We start from the raw sequence: 14,691 nt of genomic DNA, 5'->3' as shown, positions 1-14,691 counted from the left end.
GGGGACCTGCATGGACACTTCTGAGCTTAATTACTAGCTTAGATCTGGTATCACTGCCATCACCCCCAAGTACCCCCTTTTTCTCTGGGTAGTCTTGAAGGATTTCACCAATTCCCTGGTGAACACAGATCCAAACCTCTTGGATCTTAAAACAAGGAGAAATTAACCATCCCCCCTCCTTTCCCCCCACCAATCCCTGTTGAGTCCAGATCCAATCCCTTTGATTTTCCCTTGTTTTTTAGATCCAATCGATATTAAGAAAAAAGGCTTTTAATTAAAGAAAAGAAAGGTTAAAAAAAACCCTCTGGGAGAGATTAGCATACCAGCTACTCTCACAGACAACAGATTCAAAACACAGAGGATATTCCCCTGGGCACAAATTTAGTTACACAAAAAAAATACTCAAACACCCAATTTGATTCTACCTCAGTTTGCATAAGACAGGCTACAAAGAAATAAACATAAACCTATTTATTCCTTTCTAAAACTTACTACTCTGATCAGAGGCTGGTTCCTTGATCTTTTTCACTCCAGCTGAAACTGAAACTCTAAACAAAGGAAAACTTCCCTCCTTCCATTTGAAACGTCTTGTTCCCCCATTGGTTCCTCTGGTCAGGTGTTAGCTAGGCTAGGTGAACTTTTTAACCCTTTACAGGTAAAAGAGGCATTAACCCTTAACCATCTGTTTATGACAATTGCTATAGACACTTTTGGTAAATTTTGCAGACAATCCTAATTACAGCAGCAAGACTCTTGTCAAGAGGCTGCACATCTTACTAGTAACATGTACACTCTTTTTAGTTGTTTATAACTATATATGGAGTTTCTGAAAATTAGCATCAGAGGCCGCAGCCCAGGAATGATTTTTTTTTTAGGACTGTCAATTAATTGCAGTTAACTCATGAGATTAACTAAAAAAAAATAATCACAGTAAAAGAAATGGTGATTAATCTCAGTTTAATTGCACTGTTAAACAATAGCATACCGATTTTGAAATTTATTTATAAAATATTTTGGATGTTTTTCTACATTTACAAATATGTTTAGTTCAGTTACAACACAGAATACAAAGTGTACAGTGCTCACTGTATATTATTATTACAAATATTTGCACTGTAAAAATTCACCTCATACAAGTACCATAGCACAATCTCTTTATCATGAAAGCAAAACTTACAAATGTAGATTTTTTTGTTACATAACTGCGCTCAAAAATAAAACAATATAAAACTTCAGCGCCTACAAGTCCACTCAGTCCTACATCTTGTGCAGCCAATCGCTAAGAGAAACAAGTTTGTTTACATTTGAGAGATAATGCCTTCTTCTTATTTACAACGTCAGTGAGACATTGTATAATGTCACTGAAAGTGAGAACAGACGTTTACATGACATTTTGTAGTCAGCTTTGCAAAGTATTTACGTGCCAGATATGCTAAATATTTGTATGCCCCTTCAAGTTTTGGCCACCGTTCCAGAGGACATGCTTCCATGCTGATGATGCTTGCTTAAAAAAAAAAAGCGTTAATTAAATTTCTTTCAGATGATGACCCAGCATGTTGTTCGTTTTAAGAACACTTTCACTGCAGATTTGACAAAACGCAAAGAAGGTACCAATGTGAGATATCTAAAGATAGCGGCAGCACTCAACCCAAGATATAAGAATCTCAAGTGCCTTCCAAAATCTGATCAGGACAGGATGTGGAGCATGCTTTTAGAAGTCTTAAAAGAGCAACACTGATTTGGAAACTACAGAACCCAAAACACCAAAAATGATAATCAACATTCTTCCGGTGACATCTGACTCATGATGATGAAAATGAACGTGCATTGGTCTGCACTGCTTTGGATGATTATTGAACAGAACCCATCATCAACATGTACATATCCTCTGAAATAATGGTTGAAGCATGAAGGGACGTAATCTTTAGTGCATCTGGCACATAAATATCTTGCAACGCCGGCTACAACAGTGCCATGAGAACGCCTGTTCTCACTTTCAGGTGACATTGTCAACAAGAAGCGGGCAGCATTATCTCCTGCAAAAGCAAGCAAACGTGTTTGTCTGAGGCCTGGTCTGCACTGGGCGGGGGGAATCGATCTAAGTTATGCAACTTCACTTAGATCAACTTACCATGGTGAATCGACTGTTGCCACTTTCCCATTGACTCCACCTGCGCCTCTGGCAGCGGTGGAGTACAGGAGTCAACGGGAGAGTGCTCTGAGGTTGATTTATTGCATCTAGACTAGACGTGATAAATCGATCCCCGCTGGATCAATCGCTGCTCACCAATCCGATGGGTAGTGTAGCCATACCCTCAGTGATTGGCTGAACAAGAAGTAGGACTGAGTGGATTTGTAGGCTCTAAAGTTTTACATTGTTTTATTTTTGAATGCAGTTATTTTTTGTACATAACTCTACATTCGTAAGTTCAACTTTCATGATAGAGATTGTGCTACAGTACTGTGCTTGTAATAAGTCAACTGAAAAATACTATTTTTTATTTTTATAGTGCAAATATTTGTAATAAATATAAAGTAAGCACTGTACACTTTGTATTCTGTGTTTAATTGAAATCAATATGTTGGAAAATGTGGAAAACATCCAAAATATTTATATAAATGGTAGTTTATTATTTAACAGCACGATTAATCATGATTCATTTTTTTAATCGCTTGACTGTCCTAATTTTTTTATCTTTGAATTTGACTTTAGGATTTAGATAATATAAATACAAAAGCAAACATAGCTGGTGTACCCTATTTTTGCATTTAAAATTGCATCAATTCTTCTAATTCCATGTGGTAATGAATTTGTTTATAGGGCCTACTTGTTCTTGGTATTTTGGTTTTAAAATATTGATTTTTCAAACGGCTACCTTGTGCTACAGATATCTGCAGTATATTTTTTCATGGAATTTTGCTATTGGTGGCACATTATACTAAATATTTAATTTTATAGTAGGTGAAAATGGGTGAGTTGCCTTTTAAAATACACCTCTACCCCGATATAACTCTGTCCATGGGAGCCAAAAAATCTTACTGCATTATAGGTGAAACTGTATTATATCGAACTTGCTTTGATCCACCAAAGTGTGCAGCCCCACCCCCCACCCCCGCCGGAGCACTACTTTACCACGTTATATCCAAATTTGTGTTATATCAGGTTGCATTATATCAGGGTTGAGGTGTATATATTCTGATAAAACAGTATCTGCCTATAGCAAAATTAATGTGAATTTAAAAACACTGACCTTACTTAATACATATTTACCCAGTATATATATTAGACTGTTTCATTTAAGAATGCTTACTGTATTTATCTGCTACCTAGTTCTTTAACTCCGGGCACTGGAATGTAGAGTTCTTCCAATTCACCATACATTCAGTCTGGCTACTGCAACTTTCCACTGATCAAAGCCAGTGCGTATAAGCCATATTCCCCATAGCAATAGGTTCTGATATGAGTGATTAGATGATATTCATAAATGTGTTTGTTGAAGCCATAATCAAAATCTCCATCCACATGGTCGTCAAAGCCTGATCCCTCTTACTTCGCACCATCCGTGTCAGTTTTTACTGGTTCTATAAAAACTTTGAAATTAAGTATCTAATCCCTGTCATTCTCCACTTCAGTAAGTTTGGATGGTTGTGGCTGTAAAGGAAAAACCCTTGCCCTCATCTATAGCCTGAGTGAAAGGAGCCAAATACCCCCCAAAATCAACTGTTGGAAACAGGGGGAACAAATTGCTTGAGAACAAAGCAGCTGTCAGAGTGACATCGGTAGAAATTAGCTGGTACTCTGGCACTTCCTGCTGACACTGACTGTCCAAATCACTGCCACAAATGCTATATAGCTTTTTATGACAAACAACAAAATAGATTTCAGACATTGATTTGACCTAAAGTTAGACAAATCCAATCATACTGGGTGACATCTATCTCAAATATTCCTAACAAAATGATACAGAGGAGTGTTGTTTTTTTAAAGAGAAACCTATACAATAATACTATCAGGTGAGGTCCAAATTGTCCATCTTTATGGAAACAATTTTGATCATTCTTATTTGTCTTTGTCTACAGAAGCACTGTTGTCACAGCCATCAGCTATACACTTACCAATACTGCACTCGCAGTATCCTGCTATATGAAACATGTATGGATGGGGGCAGAAAAAACCCTACATACTAGATTTCTGAGACAGCCCTGCAATAATTAGTATATCAATCACTTGCTTTTCAAATGGAGACCAGGCAGCCAAATGCATGGGATTGGAGCACAGCCAGCAGTACCCCTTTGCATCTTAAAAAACTAACTTTAAATCTTCCTTTGCTAAGGTTGTGTCTACACTGCCACTTTCAGTGCTAAAACTTTAGTCGTTCATGGGTGTGAAAAACACCCGCCTGAGTGACAAATGTTTTAGCACTGAAAAGCACCAAGATAGACCATGCTTTATCACTAGGAGCCGCACTCCTGGCAATAAAGCTACCATTAGGCGATAAAGCATGTCTGCACTGCCTACGTCACAGCGCTGCCGCGGCTGTGCTGTAATGTGGACAGTGTAGACATACCCTGAGGAGAGTGCTTTAGGATGTGTGGCGCGCTTGTCACATACTGGACAGTTACAGTTCACATCTTGGGAAAGTGGGAGATACATGTTCTGACTTCAGTCAATTGATATTGTTTAGTGTTATAAACTTTGGGTTGTTTTTTCTCTCTTCCTTTAAATATCTATATAAGGATTTTTCTTCTACTTTCCACAGAGAAGCACTCCCAAATCATGCAGGTTAGAGCAAGGCAGACCTATCAGTAACAATGACAGTTACCCTTCTGTTGGACAGACTGACATCCTCTGGATGACTGGAAAAAGTCATAGAACAAAGGAACTATGAAAATTGGTACAATAGCTCTGTGCCACAAGGAAAAAAGGGGTTGAGATTTAGCAGTGAACCCTTTCTAATGAACCTGTTTACCACTGCTTTGCATATATATTGCTTTGCAACATACATCTTTTGCATTTTGTAGTACCATATTGTGAAGATGCCATAACTGTACCATAGTTAGTTGTGTTGAGATGTGCATTTGAGGCAGGATTATACCTCTTTATGTATGAGTAATATTATGTACTATCCCCAAACTTGCAGCGCTAACTAGCTGGTGGATAATTTCTTGTAAAATGTTACAGTTCTATTGGGATATTATTTTTAGAAAATGTTCCGTAATACTAGAAGGTGATTGCATGGAAGGTTGTGACTTTCCATAAGCATCCAAACTTTTGGAAGCTTAATCAAATTGAATCACTGAAACTTGTGTTGATCCTCCTACCTTACTTAGATGACAGCAAACTTAGAAATACCTACATGACATTGTTTAATGCTGTATACTGCTAAAGTGCTCAAATTGTGGTCCATGGTCCTCAGGTAGGTGATGAAGCAGTTGCTAGCAGTCTGTGGCGAACACGGACACCTAAAAATACATTTAAATACTGTCCAGTTTTCCATATAAGCAGTTGCTAATTGCCACAGAGTTACATCGTCAACTGGAGGAGGCAGTCTATGCAACTTCCAGTTGGAGCAGGACATGTGGTCCAGAAAGCAATCTCTAAAGTAAAATGTGGGCTGCACTGTGTTTAAAAAAAAAAAAAAAAAAAATGTTGAGATCTTTTGCTATGCTGTTGTTACATTAAGGATACTAGAATAATGAGACAGTGTGGTCAGGATGTGCTCTTGTTCAAGAAAGATGGACAAAATCATCCATCTTCATTTTGAGTCATTTTATTGGCTTTCTTATGTAATATGTATTTATGAATCCGAATTCAGAATTGCTCTGCTGGTTTTAGACATTCTCCATTATCTTACTTCTCCCTATTGTTCTGGCCACTGCTCCCCATACTTCCTTCCTCATACTACACATCTGGACTGCTTTCTGTGACATGTCATAGTTGAGGAAAGAGGTTACTCATAAATCTCCTTTATCTTATGAGCTCTTTCCATACTTTCCTTCCAGGCCTCTGAGTCACTCTTTCAATCTCATCTTGAAACCGCCCTGTAGTTTGAAAACTAAAATTATTAAAGTAGAAATTAAACTTGTAGATCACCACCAGCAATGTCCAAACATGCCACCTGATGGCATAATTACATTGTCTATTTAAGAAATTGTTGTCAAACCATTTCAAGCTTCAAATGAGTTGCAGTCATCATGTCTCCACTCTCACCCATCTCTTTTGAAATTGAAAATGGACAAAGGGAGTGACATTTCTTCTTAATTATAAAGTCCTTAGATCCTTTTAAAATTCAAACCAGTCGACTCAGCCTTACTAAAATCTGTTTCTAAAGAGCTTCACTTAGTAACTTATCAAGGCTAGCACTAGCTACAGCATCCAATGATATAATCAAAGAGTTCTACAGCCATCTGCAGGAACTCAATGATACTGTGCTAGGATAGATGTTGCTGTTTACAAAGTATTTCAATGCCCAAGCTGGACGAAAGTGGTGTTAATCAGAATATAATGGACAGACAAGTGTTGGGTGATATCAGTTCATCAAATTATGCTGTGAATATTAGTTTTAAAGTGTTATTTCAGAATCATTGTAGCATACAACATAATCTATGCTTTCCAGATCAGTACACAGAAATCCAGTAGGTAAGAATGTTTTTGAACAAAACATGAAAACTCTGCCACTCTTACCTCTGTCAGCAACTGCTACTTTCAAAGTTCAAGTTATGTATAAAATTCAGTAAACCAGGGATCTCCATCATGTACAGATAATATGTGCCAAGTCATAGAGGTACAAAATGTAATCTGGCAAATGGCTTGATGCTTTGCTGAAGTGTAAACAGAAGTCCAAACAAACTGTGGGCAGGAAATGAGGTGTGCATGTATTAACATTGCAATTAATTGTGTAATTATAACACATCAAGAATACTAAATAATATTGATTTCAAAGCCTTACAACTTGTGAGGAAAGCGAAAACTCCTAAAAGTAGGGTGACCAGATAGCAACTGTGAAAAAATGGGACGAGGTGGGTGGTAATAGGCGCCCATATAAGAAAAAGTCCCAAAAAACGGGACTGTCCCTATAAAAATGGGACGTCTGGTCACCCTGCCTAAAAGCAAGACGACACTGGAGTAAGGTAACCAACAGGGATGTTGGAGCAATGAGTAGACCTGTAAAATAAATACATAAGTAAATGTGTTATTTGTATTGCAGTAGTCCCCAAAAGCCCCTAACTGGAATCAGGGTCTTAGAAAATGTACTTGCACATATGAAGACAACTGCTATACAAACTTAATTCTCACCACACACCTCTGTGAAGTGGCTATGGAATAATTCCTACTTCCAGAGTAGTAGGGATGAAAATTAATTGTTTTTGGAGGAGTACTGTTTTTTACATATGGAAAAATGGCAAGGTGGTTAGTGATTTCCCCACATCCACATAGCAAGTCATAGGGGAGAATATGGTATTCAGTCCACTGCACTACACTGCTTTTTAATGACTGAAATGAATACTAAATATAGAGTGAAATTCTAATTCCATCTGAATGTTAATAGCAAAGGCAGTGATAATACCTGGGAGCATCATAAACCCTTAAAAGTAGGAAAAGAAGAGGTTAAACAAGTAAAAATCTGTTCTTTCTCTTTTTTTTTTGTTTTTATATAAAATATAATCATTTAACAAAATAATATATATAGAGAAATACATGCGCAAAGTGGAAATGGCATATAAAGGTCTGTTTTCTGTATCGGAGGTCCATGAAAGTGGACGGCCTCTTTCAAAGAAGGCTGGATATGGATTGAAATGTTAACATAAAACCGAAGGCTTTTTGCGCAGGAAAGGGTGGTGCTAATGACCGGTAAGATCCGATTAGCTCAAACTCTGACTTGAGCTGCTGTTTGGAAGCCAAACATTCGTAGTTGCAGATGACAAATAGCTCATTAAAAATATTGTATTACCAAGAATACCGTGGTGATAGAAAAATAAGTTTATATGGCAACAGTGTGGATGGAATGGTTTCTGTCTGGGGAATTTAAAAAATGTATCATTTAGACATATTTCCCAGAATAATTATCTACAGAAAAAAATGGGAAGGCAGACTGCCAGAATGGAGGAGGAAGGTAAAGAAAATTAAATAGCACTGAACAGTGGAATAGCCATGAACACTGGTGACTCGTGTTAGAAATGCCTGTCTCCCCGTTGATGAGGACAGCAGTTTCCGTAGTCTAACTTTTTTTTAAGTAACATACGTGGCTTTTGGTGTGTTGTCTTGTGCTATAGTACCACTACCACCTTTTCCCTGGAAATACTGTATATTGGAGGAAACAGAATAAAATCTGACTGTAGATTTTTCCATTCCTTTTTTGTTTAATATGTCGAGGCATGATAATAACAACAATGAAAATCTTGCCTACTAGTGTAAGTTCACACCAGTCTGGCTAATGCAGCCTTTTTACTTCCCTCTGCCACAACTTCGCCGCTGCTATGACACTTGCAGGCTTGCTCCACTGTTGTGCAGCTGATGCCCTGTCCATGCTTATATTTTTCTTATTGACAGTGAGTGTTCTTGCCAAACGCCAGGGACGGTAGTCACATCTGTTTGTCTCCCAAGCTTGTCTGAGGCTGCTTGGGAACACTTTTTATCCAGAGGGCAGCTTTAACTAGGCCTAATGCTCTGAAAAGCCTCTTTTGTAAATGCATACAATGAGGCGACAAGTTCCTGTTGTCTTTCCTTTAAAATTATTCCATTTGACACTGCTTGCTCCAGTCCCTGTCATCAGCACATCAAAAGCCAAGTTTTCAGGCAAGGTGGTCTTAACAAGTTTTATTTTTTCCCTAATAAAATGCCTAGTTTCCACCAGAGCACTATTTATAAATAATAGCTTGCAGCAAGCTATGGATAAATAGAGAAAAATCAGGCAAGTAGCTTTCTTCCTATTTGTAATCCTTGCTTTTGTGCTTTAATGTTAAGAAGTATATTATTGAACCCCTAGCCACACTGTGAGGGTCAGAGATCTTTCTATGTCTACAATTTAGAAATGTAATATACATGAGCCAGTGTTTATGTTTATAGCCACAGTGTAAGAGCTTGCTTTCTCTAAAGCGTATCTTTGAGATTAGGAACAGTTCTTTGTCCATTGCTCTTTAAAATGTAGCCTTTTGTCTTCCTGCAATTCAATCAAAAATACATGTAAAATGGTAGTTGTAATCCCCTGTGGAAATAAGTGCAGTATTTGAAATTAATCTAGTTTTAGTCAAAGGTATAATATTTTTAGCCTCATAATGGACTGTGGATTTGAAAAAGTGTAATTGTTGCTTTAACGATTTCTTAAGAATATTGGTTAGTTTCTAGCATATAGAAACCTCTAGCTTTTCCTCAAAACCATAGCAAAGAAATAACCACTCTCACCTTGGCTAGTGATCAAATTATTGTGCTTTGCAAAGACAAATGATTCATTTATGCTGAAGGAACAATTCTGCCTTTCAGACATTCATTGATTTTGAATTAAAAAGTAACTGCTGTGTTCTACATGAAGGGTGACAACAATAACAAAGTAGTCCTTACTTAGTGTTATTTGTTGCAACTCCATTGCATGTGCCTGGAGGAAAAGTGGTGGGACCTGAGTACCATAATCTTACTGATCAATAATCTAGATATCTCAATGCAGTGTAACAGGTAATCAATTCTGGGTAGAATTACTCAAGCACAGCTAGCTCTTACTCCTGTAGCTCAGGTCTTAAGGTTCAATTGGCTGACTTTATTAATTTTTATCTTTCATCCTACTTGCATCCTTGGTTGGTATGGGTTTGGTTTGGTTTGTTTTTTGCTCCCTTTTCCCCCTCTACATAGGAGTGCTGGAGAAAGAAACACAGATTTTGCACTCTACCTAGTATGAGATATGTCCAGGAGACTCTTACAATCTAAGTCCCTGCAATAATATGATGGGATATGGATTTTGGGAAGAGGGAGCTGGTGATCCGTGTTTAGTATTCATTGGTAATCCTATTTCTTGATGGTTTTAAAAAAAAAAAAACTACAATGAGATATGAAGGTCTTCACATTTTTTATCTGCAGCATATTCGTTTTGAATAAAATGAGGACATATATCAGTTTAGCAGTTAAAACAGTTCCTAATTTTAATATTATCCATTCCTTTATTTTAATTCTGATATTTAGTTTCAGAAAATATATTCTATGAGTGATTTAGTTGCATTATGAATATCAGAGTCAAAATGAGTAGAAGCCATTTCTGAAGAGACAGTTTTCCCAAGTGTAATATGACTGGACTCATAACACATTCTCTACATTTTAGCAATTTTTTTCAAAAAGCACACACATACCATGTTAATGTACTTATTTAAATGGCTACATTAATAGAATATATAAAACATAAATTAAAACTTGCAAGTTTAATAACAACTTTGTTGAAATAGCTTTTTGAATATTTATTTTGCCTTTACTGACCTTTTCTATACTTCTATACTTCATTTAAATTTCCAGTTTTCACTGTTTTTACATGTACTACCAGTTACGAAAGATTTGAGGGTTTAAAGAGTCTTACTATAAATGTAGAACTAATTGAAATTTACTCCATGATAGTAGGAGCGGGGGGAAAGGATGGTTTCACTATACTTAGCCTTTAGATTTTAAATTTTTATTTAAATTCAACTTATGAGGCTGTTTCAAGGAAGAAAAGCCCATGTTAAAATAGAAAGTTTAGTTAATCGATACTGAAGTTGTGGCACAATAAATTAATCCGGGATATGCATTGGAGTATTTTATTTTTTAAATAACCCACTGAAGCCCTTCTATGTGAAATAGCAGTCATTACTACATTCATGTTAAAAAGTGGTTTTGTACCATTAAAGGTTAAACACTATGACCATTTTCAGCCCAGTTTTGTACTTTTTCTTTTTTTGCAACATTATGCAGGAAATCTGAAAATTCTTTTAAATCACATAATTAATGATCTGTTGCACAATTAATAATAGTATATCTTAAAGAAAGCTTATGTGCCGTAAAGCAAAATTGATAAATCCTAGACTGAACCCAGGCCCCTTGAATGGGAAGCTATTACTCTTCATTGTCACCAATTTACTAGATTTGTTTCCCACCTTGTGGTTTAACAAAATTCACTAAGTTATAATTAAAAGAATCACAATATTTGGACTTGTGTTTTTAGATACTCTGTAATGTTTAATACATCTCCATAAATGCCTCTTCTTTTTCCCTTGTCTCCTAATTCTTCACCGAATGATGCAGCTAGCAGTATCTGTGCTGCTCTAAAGGAATGTCAAGTTGCTTATAGCAAATTACAATATTATTCTATATGCGTTTGAAGAGTTTTCTGTTTCATGTTACCTCAGACATTCTTTGTTACCTTAAAAGAAATTGATAGTACTTTTCCTGTAATAAATGTCATTCTGACACTAAGGCATTAGTAACCAATTGATAACCTACAACAATATTGTGATCTCTTTAGATAATTAATCTTAGCTATTTTCCTGTCAGGAGAAACAGTGTTTTATGTTGAGCTAGAAAGATTGCTATTTTTGAAAATTAGAAAGCATTCCTTTTGTATTATTCATTCAGGTAACAATTTATGATGCTGTGTTTATATGCTGAGCGCTTGTCAACAAACATAATTATGTTTCGATATAAACAAGATTGGTGGCTTCAATGTGCAGCTTCATCTTCATTGAGAACGTTTTGATTTAGGTTCAGATTATACAAGCTGTGTATTTATGTGACATTTTTTCCCCCTTTGTTAATAGTTTTCTCTGATCACTTACAGACAAACAAGTGTACATTTAGGATCATTGTGCATGGGAGACATCAAACGGAGAAGAAAAGCTGCACCCCTGCCAGGACCCACAGGTAACCAATTTTCCTATAACAAAACCCCAAAAGTTAAATCTTTAAAATACAAAGCAGTAGGTCAGAAACACAGTAAAGTACATGATAAATTCAGCCACTCTTGAGATACCTTTAGGCAGGTAGTATAATAGTTCGTATTAGAGATTAAGAAATCAACTGACTTTTAATTGTTGTTTAGACATTTCCAATTTCTCAGCCTTTTCAAACATGGTACTTATTAAAGAAAAGTGATTTGGTTTCCCCATAATAAAAATCTTAAACAAAAGAGATTACTATGCGTGTATGCTCAACAACGCAAGGTAGGAAGAGCTAGGGTATTTTTCCAATGAAGAATGTATCTGAAAACATAGAATAAATAGAATGTACTGTACAAGATTTGTTGGGCAAATCATTGAAAGTTTGGAGTCAAGTATATGAAAGATATCTTCAAAATTAGTGCACCACGTTAAATGGCTAACACCTGCAAGTGCATTTTCAAAGATTTTTATAGATGCGAAGTCACAACCATCTCATGCATTTTGCTGATATTACAGCTGTGAAATTACTTTTTTAATACTTGACTGTGATTTACAGGATTCTCATTAGTTTGTTTATATTAACTATATATATTTAGACTGGTGAGGATGTGGTTGTGCATCTTTGTGTGTGTATCTCTATTAGTCTGTCTTCAAATATTTCACATATTTGTAGTATGTGAGTGTCTTGACTGCACATGCTAGTATATATTGCTATTTATCAGCTTATACTTACAGTACCTTATATACAGTGTGTACATGCATACAATTCTTTGATTGAAATCTGTCCTAGATATTCTTTAGAGTAACCAAATATTTGCATTCTAGTTGAATGGCCCCCTCAATATTTCAGTGTTTCAAACAGTTACAAAAACAGATCAAGAACCGTCTCAGAAATACTACATCTTAGTGGAAGCAGTATGGAAAAAGAGAATGTCTGGACCAGGTTCTAAGACTCTAAACATATCTGAAGTGAGCAGGAAAATATTTAATGGTTGAGGAGAGGATAATGCAATTATTTCTACAAAGTGATTTTGACTTCACAACTTGCAAGTACTAAAGGAAGTTATTTTGTACAGAGATGGTATAAAGTATAGTGAAATTTATTTTATCATACATTTTACTGTGGACTTCCACTGTTCACGCGCTAACTCCCCTGCATAGTTTGCAAAGCCAGTCTATTGATAATGAAGTTAATAAATATTTTATAAAAGCATTCAGTGTTTCTGATACATAGTAACATCTTCACAATATACAGGACATTTTTGAAAGGATTTTTATCTTAAACAGAGAGATACAGGGCCTTTTAAAAAAAAATACAAAATCATAGAAAGAAAAAGAAAAAACCTTGTTTTTGCTACTATTTAACTAGCGTGAATTTATCTTTGTAATTCAAGAAAAGCAGTTCAATTTCCTTCTGTATTAGCTTTTGATAATATGAAGTGTTTTTCTATGTTGAAAAAAACCCACAAAGATTCAAAGAAACCGGTATAAACTTGGAAAAACATTTAGTAAATTAAACAATGGTAGCTATGTTCACACAAAAATGTTTCAGAAATACATGGGTTCACTACCTCAGTTCACTCCATTACTACTCCTTCTCACAACTAAATTAATTTTAAAACACTGATATTTGTTTTGAACGTTTGATATCATTATTTGAAGAAAGAAAAGGATTTACCTAATGTCATTACATTTCAACAAAGGATTTAGAGTAGGACAAGCTACCATTGTCCTGGTTGGGATTTTTCCCCAACTGATCTACATAGTTAAAATATAGAAATAAAATGACTGGGATTAACTAAAAAAATAATATGGAAACATTTTTCTTTTTAAAAAAAAAAAAAGTTTGCACGTACACAGCAATCAAAGTTGATGTTTGTTTCTGCAAATTAACAGAATGAGTCCGCCAGCACTTATTCTGCTTCCTTGTTGAATACAGTAGTGAAAGCTGAAAGAGTGTAAGCTTTATCTTGGGACATGATGCACATACTACAAATTAGTAAAGCATGACCAAGTATGTCATCCAGGTAGGTGAGCAGAACAGTTTAGTTCCATAATCCCAATCTGTGTTTCCAGAAGAAAAATTTTTGGATAATGCATTTCCATAGCAATATGCACAGTATGGTTTATATATTTAGGATAAATAGTACCAAGGAGAATTACTGGTGATTGCTAATTAACTATGGAAATATGTTGTGTGTATTTTTGTGAAGAGTCGGGTTAGCACCTGCTCCAGTACATACTCTCAGACATGTTACAAGGCTGTAGACTATTGTAGCTAGCAGTGTTACTGGGTAAACATTTATTAATTGTGACAAGAACACCCAATTTATTTCAGTACTCTAGCTTATTTACTGCTCTTTCACCTTTGTATTTTATATTGAAAGAAAAAGTAAAATGAATATTGATAGAGTTAGATATTGATTTCTAAATTTATAGCCTGTTCTCAGCCTTGAGTCAAAGTCACATACCAATAGGTTTGTGTATATTAGTAACAAAGGATATAGACTTACTCTTACAGCAATGAGAAACTGTTAAAGCAAGAAAGTTTTAACAGCAGTTTTATTGTTTGAAAAATATCATCTGTAAAAGTGATGTAGAGCTGTGTTGAAAAGCAGTGAACAAAATAAGAGGAATACTAGTAGATATAGGTGGGAGGCGGGAGAAGTGAAGCAGCCACAGTATGCTTGGGGAGGAGGCGGCAGGGCAGGGGTGAGCTGAGGCGGGGAGTTCCCCTCTGTGCCACCCCACCTTACTTGCTGCAAGCGGCCTTCCCCGCGCTCCCTTGCCCCAGCTCTCTCC

The 14,691-nt window shown here is 36.0% G+C and overlaps 1 protein-coding gene across 2 annotated transcripts in view; it reads left to right on the top strand.

Moving 5' to 3' along the window:
* Positions 1–14,691, top strand: part of GPATCH2 (G-patch domain containing 2) — a 203,684-nt gene that overhangs the window by 156,501 nt on the left and 32,492 nt on the right. For both annotated transcript variants that reach the window (XM_050950232.1, XM_050950231.1), the window contains exon 9: positions 11,790–11,872. In XM_050950232.1, coding sequence (XP_050806189.1) covers positions 11,790–11,872 — 83 coding nt within the window. The remainder of the gene's footprint in view (positions 1–11,789; positions 11,873–14,691) is intronic.

The sequence above is a fragment of the Gopherus flavomarginatus genome, chromosome 4, assembly GCF_025201925.1.
Source record: "Gopherus flavomarginatus isolate rGopFla2 chromosome 4, rGopFla2.mat.asm, whole genome shotgun sequence".
Classification (NCBI taxonomy): Eukaryota; Metazoa; Chordata; order Testudines; family Testudinidae; genus Gopherus; species Gopherus flavomarginatus.
The sequence above is the reverse complement of the archived record's forward strand: the minus strand, read 5'-3'. Positions and strand labels throughout refer to the sequence as shown.